The 16,822-nt window shown below is 35.8% G+C and overlaps 1 protein-coding gene across 1 annotated transcript in view; it reads right to left on the bottom strand.

Annotated features, from left to right (window-relative positions):
- Nucleotides 1-16,822, bottom strand: part of VEGFC (vascular endothelial growth factor C) — a 71,308-nt gene that overhangs the window by 17,395 nt on the left and 37,091 nt on the right. Inside the window, 2 exon segments of the mRNA XM_034064823.1 lie at nucleotides 2,063-2,253; nucleotides 4,146-4,359. Coding sequence (XP_033920714.1) covers nucleotides 2,063-2,253; nucleotides 4,146-4,359 — 405 coding nt within the window.

The raw sequence follows: 16,822 nt of genomic DNA, 5'->3' as shown, positions 1-16,822 counted from the left end.
GGGCTACTGCAATGTCACAGATAAAGGAAAAGTTCTACTGCATTTTATGGATTAGCCTAGGGGATCAAATGTTTTCATATTCCTTGGACCACATCTCTAACTAAGAAATTTTCTCATGTCCAAATCATAACTGTATAAACACCCCTTTGCAAATACAGAAACAGTTTTTGTGGGGAAAATGGTATTAAAAGCAAAGCAGAATACTGTTCCATTCTTCCCTTAATAAAGTTAAGTTCCTAGAAAGGAGGAACACAGCCTGAACTGGAGAACTACTGACCTCTCTCTGGACCACCACAGTGTTCCACAAGCCAATCTGGGAACATCTGACCTAGTCCATTCTCCTGGCAATAAATGATTTGCTCCCCATAAAATAATTTCTATGCTTAGCTCTTCTCTTTTCAATTATTTCTTATTACAGCTGATATCAACTTCTTTTAGTTTTTAATGTCTGGAACCAATGCTAGAGCTTGCCCTCACAGTAAGACCTCCAGCTGAAAAGTTTATTTCCCATTTAGCACGTTTTCTGCTGGGTGAACAGTATGAAGTTATCTTAGGAAATTTATGCACCATTAATAAAGCTTCAAAAATGGTGACTTACAAAAAGCCAGAAGATGGCTGGTTACTAACCATAAGTTCTCATTTCATTCAGGAAATAAAAGGAAAACAGTAGTGAAAATAGGCATGTAGGGTACCTGAATTCCACAGAAGGGTCTTGAATCCAATACTTTTTTCTTCCTAATTCTCATCTGACATAGGGGTAAGCTGTGGCCACATAACTTTAAAAATATTTGAGATGATGACAGATGAAGAGATATAGCTATAGCTCTCTTCCTTTATTAAGGGTTTTTTTTTTAATTGCATTCTGTCAAGGACCAGATAAAACTGGAAAGCAGAAGCAAGATAGAAAACTCAGAGATTAAACTGCTTGCTTTTACAGAATCAGTTAAGAAACAAAACAATGCTATTGCCTCTTTCTTCTTTCGACTAAGTCCTTCAACATTTTCCTTCCCAGAGTCTCTCAAATCTTTAACTACTCCTGTATCATATCACCACCAATGACATCAAGATCTTAAAAAAGAAACTTAACACTAAACATTTTCAACTAGGACAGAAAATGTACTAAATGGTTTCTGTATATCCCCTTTTTCTAATTCCCTCTCAAGCAGGCTCAGAGCACTAAGTAGTTTAATGATAAAGGAATGATATTTCTATGCACTAGAATTTTAAAGTTGGCTATGAAGTTGTGTGTCTTCCTTATAAATATGTACTGCATCTTCAACTACTTGAAAAAGGAAGCAAGATTTACACCAAAATTAGTTTTCTTCAAAGTATCAGAAAGATGAGATAAAAAGCAAAAAGCCACAATCAACAAAAATACTACCAAGTACTGTAACAAAAGCAAAATAATCTAGATATCATTCTGAAGCATAGCTATTTTTATATGATTTTTGAGAGAAAAGTTGCAAAATAATTGTAACAATTGTTACAGCTACTTATATACTACATATATGTTATAGCATGTATGCTTTTCTTTTAAAGGCAGCTCACAGGCTCAGTGTACAACCTCTGCACACTCCTACTTCATCACTAGCCTTGAACTTGAAGACTAAAACCCATACATGTACCTGAAGGAGATGGATTAAAACAAAACAAATAGGTACATTACACTAATATTTCTTAATACAGTAAAATTCAGTTGCTAAAAGGCCTTATTTGCAACATGTATCCTGTCTGCACATGTCCTGAAACAGTCTTTTTCTTCACTGATACAATTACAGGCTAGCTTTTCAGAGTGCTTGCCTCATGCATTAGGCAAATGGTAGATGAGGAAAAAAAAAGGGGAACATCATATTTTTTCCCCTAAAAATAATAAATAGATGTATATTTATGGGGAAAGAGTGTTAAACACTTTCTTCCAGGAAGTAGTCTCTTCAGCTCTTTTTTCTATGTATTCTGGAATTGATTTTTTTCTTTTCTCACAATAGCAGTAAGGTTTAAAAAATGCATGATCATAAATGGATCTGCAAGGTGCACTCAAATTGTAGTAAAAGTGAGAACTTACTGTCTTGCTGATGTAACTTGTGCTGATATTCATACACTGGAGTCCTTCACTATTGCAGCAACCTCCACATCTGTAGATGGATACACATGGGGGTTTAAAGAAGGTGTTTGTAGTTGCTCCAAACTCTTTTCCCACATCCACACACACTTCACGTGGCATGCACTGAGTTTTTCTCCATTCAGTATCAATACCTGCCAAGTTATAGGGAATTTCACGTGTTATAAAGTAACTGTTTAAAAACAATATTCTCTTGCAGTAAATTAGTAGGATTTTTTTTAAAGTTTAGAACCAGAATATGCACTGCTAGAGTCAGACCCTTTATTCAATGAAATACACAACTCTTAATTTCTAGCTATTTTTTTTTTTCTCCATAGAGATCTGACATACTGTCATGGAGCAGAAGGAAAGCGACAGAAAAAGTAACAACAGAGTTGGGGAGAGCTTACGACATAGAACCATAGAAAGGTTTGAGTTGGAAGGGACCTTTAAAGCTCATCTAGTGCAACCCTCCTGCAGTGAGCAGGGACATTTTCAGCTAGACCATGCTGCTCAGAGCCCCATCCAGCTTGACCTTGAATGTTTCCAAGGATGGCATCCACAGCTTCTCTGGGCAACCTGTTCCAGTGTCTTACCACCCTCACTGTAAAATATTTGTTCCTTATATCTCATCTAAATCTACCCTCTTTTAGTTTAAACCACTACTCCTTGTCCAACTGCAACAAGTCCTACTAAAAAGTCTGTCACCATCTTTCTTATAAGCCTCCTTTATGTATGGAAAGGCCATAATAAGGTCATCCCGGGGCCTTCTTCAGGCTGAACAAGCCCAACTCTCTCAGTCTGTCTTCATAGCAGAGGTGCTCCCATCCTCTGAGCAACTTTGTGGCCCTCCTCTGGACCTGCTCCAACAGGTCCAAGCCTTTCCATTGTTGGGGGCCCCAGAGCTGAACATAGTACTCCAGGTGGGGTCTTGAAGAGAGGAGTGGGAGAATTATCTCCCTTGACCTACTGGCCAGCAGCTAAAGATGTACATACTCTTTCTGGTGTGCCTGGGCTGTTCTGCCTTGACTGAAGACTAAAGAAGCACTGCAAGTCTCTGCAAAATAATTTTTAAGCAATCTGACACGGTACTTCCCTTGGATACTATATATTAGAAACAATAAATTTGATGCCTACGCACTTAACTTGAAATTCATTTGAATACATTTACTTTGTTTACTACAAGAGTACAATTTAAAGCAACAGGATACTATTCAGCAATTATACATATCATAAAATTTAATCTGAAAGGTGATATTTGTACCCAGATTATTCACGTAACTCTGGGCAAACATACCATGTTATAAAGCCTTTTATCAAATACAATCTTACATGAAACACCCATTAGACTTGCAGCTGTACAGGTCCCTTTATTCTCTCCTGCAGTTAGTTCTTGGTAGGCTATTCAGCAAAAATGGAAATTTCACCTAATGTATAACTTAGTCTCCATTAAGTATATGATTTCCAGCATCATGTAAAAAAATACACCTCCTGCTATAAATCCTGTGTTTCTCTGCTTGCAAGTGCTTGCTTAATCTGTAAGCTATTATGTTTTTATCCAGGCCATCCGAAACACTTCAGACATATTTGTTTGAAAGATGTTTTTTTTTCTGGTTTGAACATAACATGACAACTACCCTTTTGTAACAGGAAAAACCTACAAGTGCATTATTTGGTGTCCTAAAGGAACAACATGCATGAGAAGAAAGCTTTACAAGCTGTGATGTAGTCACAGAAAATGAGCAGAAACTGTTCAAAGAATCCAATTATTAGTGCTCTCTTTGATTTATGCAAAATTATTACAGCCTCTACAAAGCCAAATTCACCCTTCTTACAATGGATATGCAAAAAATATGTCTGCAGAGCATTTGTTACATTTTGGAAAGTTGATTGTCAAGGATTTTATATTACAAACATGACATCAAATCAAACTGCTGAGGTTGGTTTACTGACAATACTTAGCTTTTAAAGTATTTCTGACACAACTAAGAAGCCTTCAAATTTTTATTTGTTGTGTGTTAGAACACAGTTTGTGTCCTGTACTTACTTTTCAGGATGTCTGCATTATAGTGTGCTGCGGCAAATTTCATGGAATCATCTGATCTTGTGTCAAAGCTGGAGTGTTCCCTGTTGTGTTGCCAACCTCCTTTCCTCAACTGACATTTGAACATTTTCCAGTACTCTGGGTAAAGTACTGTCATGAGTTCATCCACGCTGGACACAGACCGCAATTGCTCTTCCAGGTCTTTGCTTGCATGAGCCTGTCAAAGTAACATGCAAGATTAATTTACTTTCTCTATGACCCAAGGTTTGTTGGAAACTAGCCTGAAAAACACCTATATTGTAAAATAAAAATGTGCTCAAAGGGGTCCTGATTATAAAAACTGCTTTTGTCAGTCAATGCCAACAGTACTACATTAACAAATACTGAAATGTTTTGCTTCTGCCACTAATTCTTTATCACATTTGTAATTCAAAATACCTTTGTGAGAAAATCAGCTACAGCATTAAGGCAATACAGGTATTATAGCTTACAGATTAATGCATTTTTATCTTGGAAAAAAAAGTTTTCATACTAAAATTGTGAAACTCCAAAATACTTAAATTATATTTATGTCATTTAATACTACATACTCTTGAAATAACACCAACTTTTTTGCTCATTTTCCCCTAATCCAGGAAAAATCAAAACACCTAGAAATACAAAAACAATTTTTTAAAAAGGAAGAAAATAATTCATGTTATTTTGTACCTTATAGGGAAAATCTTACTAAACAAATTCTATTATACAGCACTAATCCTGAAATCAGTAGGAGTCAAGGACTTTGGCACCTTTCAGAATCTGAACAGCACATACTCTCACTCCTAAGACTTTCAACTGAAACTCTTTAGGACTCTAAGAACTAAATTCCTTAACTTGTTTTAACAGTAGCCTCAAATCCTGTAACATCACTTTCTTACTTGCTGGCTTTTACACAAACACTGCAATTGCATCTTCCTAAAATACTACAATTCATATTTATATTCTAATTCATGACTTACCTGGAAGATCCCTCTATCCTCTTAGATGAAACAACATCCTGCATCAAAACACTGTCGTTATTCCCTGCCCACTCTTCTCATCCATGAATTGCTGACTTTCCAAAAGGAAGGGCAGTAAAGAAAAGTACTGAAGAACCTTTAGCCACCTTCTCAGCCTACGTGGCCCTTAGATGGCAGTATGAGACAGAAAAACCCCGGGAAACATGTCCAGCAGCTGGCTGCAGACTTACTACAAAACTATTGCTTTAATCTAGGAAACATTAAGCTGTTACAGTGTAAAACACATGTCTAAACCCAGGAATATGTAACTACAGAAAGTGAAATTTCAGATTCCTCATTAAACTCCACTACTAATAAACAGACATTAAATTCAATGATTTTGAACATTACACGAGCAACACAACCAGTCCCGAGATAGCTCACCTGAATCAAAACTGCTCCTTTTCTCACAAACAACTGAAAAGGTACAAAATGGCTCCTGCAGCCACATTCACTTCCTTATTAGGTGTCAAGTACAGGGGAGACATCTTGGGATAAGGCAGACTCACGGGACTCATTTTCATAAATACAGTTAAATACAGAAGCCAAAACTAATATAGATTTCAAAGTCATTTTATATGTCCAAGAGTTAACAAGTTTGAGAAAATTCTCTCATTAAAGCCTCCCTAACCGTAGTGTCACGATAAACTACTCTGTCCCGAGAGATTTCAACAGTCAAGCTACCAGTCTTGGAAACATGCTTATTCAGGACTTCATCTCTTTCCCTGCCTCCATAAGAAGGACCATCTCTGACCCAAGCCACCCAGCAAGCAGTATCTTGGGGTCTTGCCTTCCAATTCACTGGCAACACAGAGCATCTCACTCCTCACCAGCCCTGCTCTCCTCAAAAGATGCCACAGATGTTCCCTATCAATGGGCCACAGACAAAAAAAAAAAACAAGCTGAACAAACTACCAATTTGGCCACCATCTGCTTGCTTTCATTTCTCTTGCAAGGTGAGAAGAGCAGGGTTTGAGCAGCCTCATTCCTGACAGACTGTTTCCTGAGGGTGCTGCAGCGCATGCCTTGGGTAATAGGAATGAGATCACTGTGCCAGTACACTAAATGCCAGTGTTGCAGATGCATGTCTGCCACATGATGGGAATATGAGTGCCACGTGAGGTCATGGTATGGAGACAGCATGTATATCCTGTCACAAGGCTTGATGCCAGTCCATTGCATATGGATAAAACCTTTAAAAGTCGTCTGATGAATCGTTTAAAAGTTTCTGACACCCACTGTATATAAATGTTGGCTATTACTATTTCAGATATTCAAAGTACAGGCCTAGATCATCAGAAAAAAAAGTAACAAAAGATAAAATCAACTGATAAGAATCCAGAGTATAGAGCAGGAAAGAGGTTATACTTGTTAGAAATAACATACATGCATTGCTGAAATCCTTCCTGGTCGGGAAATCAAGTCATGTCTTTCCAGCTGGACAGAAAATTCAGTATCCACATATAAAATATGTATGACTAAAAGTCAAAACACGAAAGAATGAATGGCTTTAACAGAGTATTGTATCAAATTTAAACAAGTATTGCTTTCAACTGCATTTCTTCCTGGGTATCGCATGGGCCCAAGCACCCTGTGTCTACAAGATGAAGTGCTCACTTAATGTGAACAAAAGGAAAACAATTTTTGGAGCAGACATATAAAATTACTGGGTATTTAGTTTGTGGTTTGTTTTTTTTAGATTAATCACCACTTTTGCATCCGAATTATTTTGTGCTTACTTTAATAAAGCCGCTTGCTTGTAACCATGGCTTCAATTAAAACTTACACTGTGAAAAACCAACTTGATCGCTAGAGGGATTTTGTTCTCTTCCCTCTTTTGATTTAGCAAGAAAGGGAGAAGGAAATCCATACATGTATAATAAATACAGACCTGCAGTGACCAGAGCTAGAAAGAAAAAACAAATAGAAAAAAGTTGATTTTTTCAATGTTTCCAATATTACCTTGACACACAGATCAGTGACCTCTTCCTGAAATGCTCATTGTAAGTCTATGTATTTTAACTGTTGCAAAATTGCTCTCACCTGTGTCAAAATGTTTCGTGGGACATAAGTAAGGCTCTTGTGGAATGATTTAATTTTGTCTAACAGTCAAACTTTGGCACAAACCTCAAATAAAATCTTAAGTTCTGATTGATTAGAAAAGTGTGTCCTGCATACAGTAAAAGCATCAGATCATTAAGGATTGCTAAAGAGTTTCTAAATTTTTAGGAGATGAATGCAACTGCTTCTGCAAATGTAGCAGCTGTCTGGCAACATTTTCATTTTGTTCTAATTTTGGTTAATGTGAAAAAAATACACCAACTCAGTCCCTACCTTTTATCCCAAATTCTTTGCTCTTTCTTAACTGTGCACTGGCTTTTAAGATAGGACACTGAAAAAAATAATTAAAACCTCAAAATGTTTTCCAGTGGAAATCAAGACACCTGCCCAAAATTTATGACAGACATCCATAAGCATGTGCTAGAAATCAGAGCTCTAATTTTTCACTTATCTTATGCAAGTCCAGATTACTGAAGTTTAGGAAGAAATATGATCTGTAGATGCAAGTTAATATCACACTAATAAGCTGTTTTTTCCCAAATGTAATCTTCAATTAAAAAAAAGTAAAAAATTGTTCCATTGTCTGAAAATACTATAATGTTAACAAACGTTGTGATAAGAGAAATTCTACAATTTTTAGGACCAAAGTAAGCTTTTTGATTAATGATAGAACGGCTTGGGTTGGAAGGGTCCTTAAAGATCATCTAGTTCCAACCCCCTGGGCACAGGCAGCAACACATTCCATTAGACCAGGCTGATTTTCATATCATCAGTTGCAGTGCAGTCCACATAAAATCCTAGACCAACTGCTCAAGGTTTTACTGGCAGGACGCTCTGGGATCTATACATTGAGAAGGAAACAGGAAATAGTGCCATCAGTGCCTGTGGAGGAAAGTTTTCTCTGTCCCCCATTTTCTACTTTCTTTGCTCTTTTAAGTTAGTTAAGGGGTTGGGTTTTGTACCTCCCTCCTTTACATCCTGCCTTTTTTTTTTTCTAACCACCACTCCTTTTATAAGTGCTTATCTCTGTCCTTTGGTTGGCCATTCTGCGTTTTGTTCTTTTGGTTTTTTTTTTTTTTATTTTCACATATTATCAATGTTGTCTTGCATGACCACCTAAAAATGCTAGAGTCTATATTCTGGAGAAAGATGTTTCTTCGGCCAGCCAATCTCTACAAGATGATAGGTGATACTGAGCAAAATAACAACTTGAAAAGACAAGAATGAATGGAGAATACAGTAAAGACAAGCTTGCTCATTCCACTTCTTCCACATTATTTCCCAAGGAACAGGGGAAAATGACAAATACACATATAAATCAGGCAGTAAAGCTTCATGACAAGCACTCTCTCAGTATTATTTATTTAACATATGCTTTTATAGAATAAAATGTTCCTAATTTTCACAATGTGGCTTTCCATCACATATTATGTCCTGTTTTTCATGGCTTGCAAGGGGAGGGGCAGGATATTAAATAGGCTCCATATCTATAAAAAATAAATCAAATATTTAATAGATTTTCCATGTATTATTTGTCTCACATGTCCCCGGTGTCTGCCCCTATTATTAATAACAAAGGTTAGAACACTTAATATTTGGCAGCATGCTTGACACATAATTGATGGTGCAATGTGCTATAACAGTACTTTACGCATCTGCTCTGAATATAGTTGTCAGCTCAATTCATTTTCAAGGATTTTGTTGACAATGCTTAATAGGAAAATGCTGTCTATACCTCCCTCCATTTTAATATGCTTATATTCTTTATTTATTGACTGACTGGTATGTAGTAAAAATCAAGAGGTTAAATCCAAATGTTGAAATAATAAGCAAATGAAAATATTGCAAAAGAAAAATATGTATAAACATTTCACTTGCATAATATTTCTTGTAATTTTCTTGTATTTCAGAGCTAGGTTTTTTGGAAGCAGATGCCACTAAAAGAAGAAAATATTCTAATTAAATATCTTAGCCAAAGTTAGGTATTAAATTAACCTTTTTTGTTCACTTATACGATCATGCTAAATAGTCTTATTTTTATCTCTTACGCATCAATTTGTCACTAGTAAAATTGAATGACTGCCTGCAGTTGCAACATTTTAAGTTACCCTTCAATATAGTTACAAAACAGTGCCTAACAGAATTGAAGTGGTAAGTGAACATAATTTTTTAGTTCACATTAAATAAGCAGTAAGACCACTGCACTTAATTTAAATTAAATCAAAACATCATGAAAACAGCAGAGATTAGAACTGGTCTCTGCTCCAAAGAGCTTACAAACCACATCAGACAAACATAAAACATAAGAATGAAAGTATAAAATAAATAAACCAGTCTGAACTATATTCTGATTTAAGTGACCTCTATTCATTCTGGCATTTTATATACCAATAACACCAGGCAAAAAGCCCCAAATAAATGGGTGATGAGTGGAGTGTATAAAGCATATAGAGAAGGAAAAATAAAAAAAGTTTGAGAAGACACTTGAGAGAGAATTTGTTAAAAAAGAAGATAAAGACATTGGCTATAAGGATAAGCTTAAGACTACAGATGTTTCAGTTCTATATTATACATCATATTTTTTTCTTTTGTCCAGACCATTTCTTGAGAGGGTGATGCTTAAACTGCTAGAAAAATAATCTAGGACTATATTATTTAGTACTGGTCTCCTATTTGTAAGCACAAATATTTAAGCTGAGGTACAAGGTGCAAAATTTCTACAGAAAAGGATTTTTTTTATGCAAGTCAACATCTTCCAGGTAAAATTTCATCTAGATATTCTTAGAAAATGCTGAAAGATGTATCTAAGATTATAGATTTGCACAAAGGCACTTCTGTTCAGTCATTTAATCAAACATTTAGCTGCTGCTGAGGTTCTGAAACATGCTTCTTGCCTAGTGCTTATTCCTCATGTACCCACATTATTGAATTGTTCTCAACCTTCCCTAATAAAATGCTGGTACTTTTATGCATTCAATGGTAATTATTTATGAAAATATCATTTTTTGATTTGAGTCTGATTTCCCTGGGAAGCAGAGAGAGAGAAAAAAACTGTTCTAGTTGCTTTATAGAGCAACTCCCTGCTCTGCTCCCTGGTTTCTTTAGAAGGTTGTCTTAAGTGGCCAGTTCTGCCAGGTTCCTATGAATTTGGGTAATTAAGACACTGCTGTAGGTATCACAGTATCTCATGTAATTAGAGACAGTAATGCCACAGCGCCATGACAGAAATCCATACAGTCCAGACATGCGTGCACATGTGCACAGAAACAAAAAAAGAAAAGTTGTCAAATACCATTCCTGACCATGATGGAAAGGAGTCTTAAGAAAGAGGCTTGGTGGCACCTTATCCAGACTCTAAACATCTATGTCCTTTTTTGAAGTAATTTCACAATTAGATAACAGTAACAAATGGTTTTGTTCTCATACACTTCAGCCTGATCTTTGAAATTTGCATTGTTCCACAGCAGTAGTCTTCAATTTGTATTCATAAACTCCACACAGACCATTTCTAAGAATACGGCAAGTCATAACTGCATAGTAAAATACAAAAATCAAGCCCATTATCAATGGACTTGATTCACTATTCAGGAACTTGCACTAGATGAGCCCTAAAATTACAGGTCAAAAGCTGCACAGCAGCCATGAAAAGTTGTGGAATAACCATTTGGTAAGTGCAGCTACATCTGGATTATTTAATTGAGATGAAGACTCATGCCAAAGCTTACAGCTAGCATTAAGAGTAGATTGGGATTCAACAAGGATTTGGATTATTGCTGCCGAAAGGCTTCCAACTGATTAAATCTTGGAGACATCAGGCAGTGCAATCTGTATGAGATTTGCGTTATTTTCTTGGTCATCTGCAGCTACAGTGACCAGTCGGTGATGAATGCAAGGATCACCATGCATGACCAGAAGAAAGGGGAAAATATTTGTAAATCAAAAGTAAAACACATTTGCAAAGTGAAATTAAAGGACAACACTGTGATGACTGCTGGGTTATCAAAGTGGCTAACAGACACAGCAATCCACTGGAAAGGAGTCAGCCAGCAGCATGAGAACTCCAATGCCTTCTGCAAAACAGCCACTGCAGCTGGTGAAGTTCTGGTGCCAATTGTGTATGCCGCAACTGTGAGGCATCTGAGGTGATGCCACATGGCAGTTCTGGAGAATTTGACACATTATAAAAACAATATGTTTGCTTTGAATACTTTAAAGTAACTTTTAACTAACATTGAGGAAAGTGAATCATGCAATTCTGAAAACTGAAGTACTTCAAAATGGAACTCCAACTAAAAATTGTGGTTATAACATCTTACTCTCTCAGAAGATAAAACACCAGTCAAGCCAAATTTTGTAATGGTTTGGATATTGTTTTGGCGTTTTTTTATACCCTGCAACTTTTTGTTTTCCTTCCAACAGTCAGATGTGTCTCATTAAAATAAGTACACACGAATAAACTATAAGGCCTTTATAAGAAAGTTGTTTATTTTCAGTCTGTACTGAGCTTTCACTGGTATTATCATTACTCTTATTAACAACTGCCATTATCTTTGTCAGTAAAAGCAAACAAATATGGAGACAGTTTTTAAAGAAAACTACTATCCTGGTAACGCTGCAATTATCTGTCATCACATCAGCAGCTGTAACACAGGCAGTGAGTATTAAAAACCTTCTCAGTATCAAGCAGAGATTTACTAAGCTTCTAAGCCTGAAGGTAAAGGACAACCGTTTCATTTAATGTGAATGCCAGACCATTCTAAGATCCTGCCTGAGCACAGTATGTGAGCTATGCAGAGATGTCCTAGACCCTAATGAGTGAAAAATAAGAGTTCTGGCCAAGTATCAAGTAATGGGCTTCAAAAAAGCAGTAGATATAGTTTTAATGTAACATTTTCTATTCTACAGGTCAAAAGTACATACAAAAAGGTTTCACTAAGAGCTGGAATAAGAAATTGCACATTCTTAAGAACATTCCTGAGTTATGTTGAACACATAGGCTACAGCACGTGGTGTGTTCTCACTGTGATGAATGTTTTTAGTTTTCAATTCAACACTCTTGTTTAGTCTTGAATTTTTAACAATATAGCCATTTGTAGGACAGAAAGATTATATGAACATGTCACCTCTTACCACTGTTGTATAATTTCTCACACTACTAAGTAACTTTCCTTTCAACCAAGTTTTTAAGATCACTGTTTGAAGCCCTGAACAAATGTAATTAATATGTGGTCTAAATATTTAGCAACAGTTAACAGGATTTCTTGAATTACTTATACTTTTAAAACAGCTCTTAAAACAAATTATTTGATAGGCCATGAAACAAGATCAAGTGAATTTCAAAGAAAAAGTTGAACTTTATTCCCAAACAAATGTCTTAATCCAAAAGGACATAATTTCTGTTTTGTTAAACAAGCCTTGCACAGTTTACAAATCTGTATAGAAATATTAATTAGAAGACCACCTACCTTGTCACACTGCCTATTTCAACAAACATTCCAGCTCTAAACACAATATGCTATTTAAAACTCAACAAAACCTAAAGAATAATGTGGATGTTAGAACACAGAAAAATCTTAGTTTTAAATTATTACAAACAAGTTTTGCATATATGGAAAAAAAAATCACAAAGTCTCTTAGAAACCTGGGGATTTCATTCTATTTTAGATTTTCTAAGTGTACACCATTAAAATGAGATTATTATCTATTTTATTTAGCATCACATTTCTTCAAGTAATTTTTTACACAAGTCACTAAAAAGTCTATTCGGTAACTCAAAGTAACACACCAGAATAATGCATCATATAGCTAAACCTTTTGGTAACTAAGGTATGAAATTGTGAGATTTCATTAATAAACAAAATACCAGAAGCAGCTTTTATTTTTGTTGTTAATGTGTTACCCAAGTATTTTATGTAAAGATTCTTTAGTAATGTAAGCAAAAGAAAGAGATCATCTGACTTTCAGTAGCCTGAGGTAGATATAGAATGCAAAGCCTGAGGTAGATATAGAAAGCAAAATTCTGCCCACTTGTGCCCAACCTGATAACTTGGGTCTGAAATTTGTTCAATCCTAAATTCTGTATGGAACATGCTTTGGATCACTATCTGCTACAGAGAAGATACACAGAAACAAAAATGCTTGTTCAGATATTGACCCTATAATACGTTTTTCCTTTTTCCCTGATGAGTTAACTTAATTACAAACTACAACATAAAAGATCAATAGTTCTGTGGAGCTGTCACATCCCTTATGGGGAAATAAAAAACAAGGGGTTTTGATCACAAAAAGAGTAGTAATGCTTCTGTACCACTGAAGGAGAAAGCCTATTGTACCATGTAAAACCTGACAGGTATTAAGAGATTTGCCAGCAAAGCATGAGAGATGGAGAAAGGCAAACGAATCCTTGAGAACAGCAAATCCAAAAAATAGATTGAGATTTGGTCACAATTCCCTTTCATGAATCAAAGCAGGAAAAATGTATGTTGCCCATTATTTTTGGCTTAAATTATTCTGAATAGTGTATTGTACTGTAATGTTACTTAAAAAGGGTCAGGGAACATCAGCAGTATTAAATTAGATCCTAATTTATACTGACAGGACACAGACTAATCCAATGCTGAACACAGCATGCTATCAGAAGACTTTTTGAATGAGGCTTGACTGCAGAATGAGGTTTTTGCAATACAAGATTTACAAAGTATGCCCTGAGCTGTCATCTTCCTCTGGATTGCAAGAACACGTACAATCTGTTATGGAAGGTATAATACTGCATTTTGAAATCCATTATAGTTACCATTAGTTATGACTTGTCCTATATCGCCATACTGCATTCTTCTCCAGACCCAGAAACTAATGAAAAAGAAAATAGATTTATAGGTTTTATGTGTATATATATATATATATATATATATACACACTAAAAGGAGGCATACAGAGAGAATAAGAAAGAGGAAAAGAAGCTCTAGTTATTCAGTCTATAGAAAGATAAAATGAAGATGTTCAAAATTAAGCTAAGCTTATAAATAACCTTTACTGTTATATTGAAATATTTACTCATATTAAGCTTTTTGTTTGCTCATAGAAGTAAACAATTATTTTACGGAACAAAAAGGTTTTGTGTCACTGTATTTTGCATTCAACTGGTCACAGTCTTGAACAGAAGAGCTTTAAGTAAACAAACCAGGTATCAGGTATGTGAGCTGAAAATTGAAGTGAGGGAAGAAAGGGACAAGGAAGTAAAAGTTAGTAGCAAGATAATGCAACCTCAAACTCAGTCTCAGGCTGAGATTTTATTCTTCAGAAGCAAAGGTAGACTTCTCAAGATAATAGATTCTAATACAAAAGGAAGAAACAAAGGGCTCTAGACTTTCTGAATAAAGCAGATCTTGTTGCATTAGTCAAGTTTCCTCAAAATAAAAGGTTCTAGAGTTTTGTAGAGTTTTTAGCAAAAGAAAGTGTCAAAAAAGGAAAGTTTATGCAGAATAAGAATTTCAAATTCTATAGTACTACCAGCAACCCTTAAGGAAGCACTTTTTCAAACATATTCAACCACTTCCCAAAGTCAATCTGCAGTGATTGCAATGGTTTACACAAAATTAATGTATCAGAAGGATTCTTTTGCCTTTTTTCCCAGAAGCTAATTGTGTGCACCATGAAGGACATACATGTCTGCAGGATCGCAGTCCTGGAAATTGGAATTTTGGACACACACTTGTTAATACTAAAAGCCCATTGTATTCACTGAGGTTACCATTTACAGGACCAGACCATGAAACAATTTCTGTCTGTTCTTTGCACACGTTTCTAGCATTTCTTTTACTGAGAACTGCAATTTCCTCAAAGCTTTGAGAGAGCAGCTCTTTTCAAACAAAGTAGATTCAGACACAAGGAACACATGTCCCATTAGAGTAACTGGCAGTGAGAATGACATTTCTGGTATGCTGAATTAGATTTTGTTTCAAAAGAAAGTGTTTTGTTTATTTTCAATTTTACTTGAACTAGGATTGCAAAGGAGGGGAAAAATGTAAATGAATGATCTTTAAGAACATTTTGTTTCATACTGAAATAGCTTTAAGACAATTTGGAGAGCAATTATTAACATAGCTTAATAAACACATATGGCAGACACTGTTACATATTTTTATTAATTCATATGGAGGTTATTTCTGACATCCTACACAACAATCTCCCATACTGTCTTAAGTCTCTGAAAAGTGACATAAGAGTCACTCTAAATTACTATGGACAAAACTAAAAACAGTATCAATTAAATTCATGTTTTCCCTGAGAAGGAAAGGAACAAAGAATGCAGAGTTTTGCTGTTCCAAAAGACTCAGATTTTGAAAGTGTAGCCTTAATATGTCTCTCTGCAGTTCTTTGCATTTGGATCAATTAGAACTTTAACTATGGCATAATTGGCTTTTTTGTTTTTTTGGCTTTTTTTTTGTTTGTTTTGGTTTTTTTGTTTTTTGGGGTTTTTTTTTAGATGTCATTAAAATTGACTGTGCCTTTAAATGAATGTGCCCAGATGCTCAGGGTACAGCTAATCACAGGCACAAAGGCCCAGTCAAGGTCAGGCTGCAAGTTTGTCTCTAATTGCCCGGTTATACATTCCTTGTTCACCCAATCTTTTGCCGACTTGAGTAGGATTTTTGTTTAGTAAGGATTACAGGATTTCGCCTCCTAGCTTAAGTATTGCATCTATACATCACTGTGTGCAGTATGATTCAGTCCCTACAGTCAGTGTCTGTAATTTTACTAGCCTGAAATATCATGTTGTGCTTTTTAATCTTTCACCCTCACAAAGCCTTAAAACTCAAACTCAATTTCCTTCTGTTATGCTCAACTTTCTTTAGCTCTTCTATGGTCAAGATTATTGGACCTGTCACCTGGCAGCCAATGTGTGTCTCACTGCTGCTTCATTTTTCATTTCAAACATGCTAATTTGCTTTCAAAACCTACTGACCAAGCTACCTTATTAGTCATTCTGCTAAAATACAAAGACAGTATTTTTCCTACCCTAAAGTCTTTCTCCTAAATCCTTGGTTACATTTCAGCTCCTTATTAAAGCAGTCTGCTAATTTTTAGACGATCTTACTGATGCCCATAATAGCTTTTGTTGACTTCTCTGAACATTTTTGCCTGTCACAGCATGTTTGTACAATTAACTCTCAATTCCTATTTTCTTTTCAGATGTTTACATCAGGTCCCCTGCAGTCAGTCCATAGTTTACCCCCCAACATGTGTTCATAAAACATCTTTTCACCATTAGGCAAACAGTACAATCTAGACAAAGTGCATGCTATCATTTTTTATCAGACCAGCTGTACAACTCAAAGGCAAGGGCGTTTCTGCATTGGCAGTTCAGGCCTGTTGGTCTCTTCCTCATCCAAACTGGATGGATGAGGAAATCAAGACACAGCTGACAGGAGAATCCACTCAAGTGCCTGCGATTCTAACAATGCAAATACAAAATGCCACAAGTTCATCTCCAGAAAGCCAACCGTATCTTGGGCTACATCCAAAGGAGCGTGGCCAGCAGGTTGAGGGAGGTAATTCTCCTCCTCTACTCACTCTCATGAC

This window comes from Melopsittacus undulatus, chromosome 7 (assembly GCF_012275295.1).
Source record: "Melopsittacus undulatus isolate bMelUnd1 chromosome 7, bMelUnd1.mat.Z, whole genome shotgun sequence".
In the NCBI taxonomy this organism is placed as follows: Eukaryota; Metazoa; Chordata; class Aves; order Psittaciformes; family Psittaculidae; genus Melopsittacus; species Melopsittacus undulatus.
This window is presented reverse-complemented; position numbering and strand designations above follow the sequence as displayed.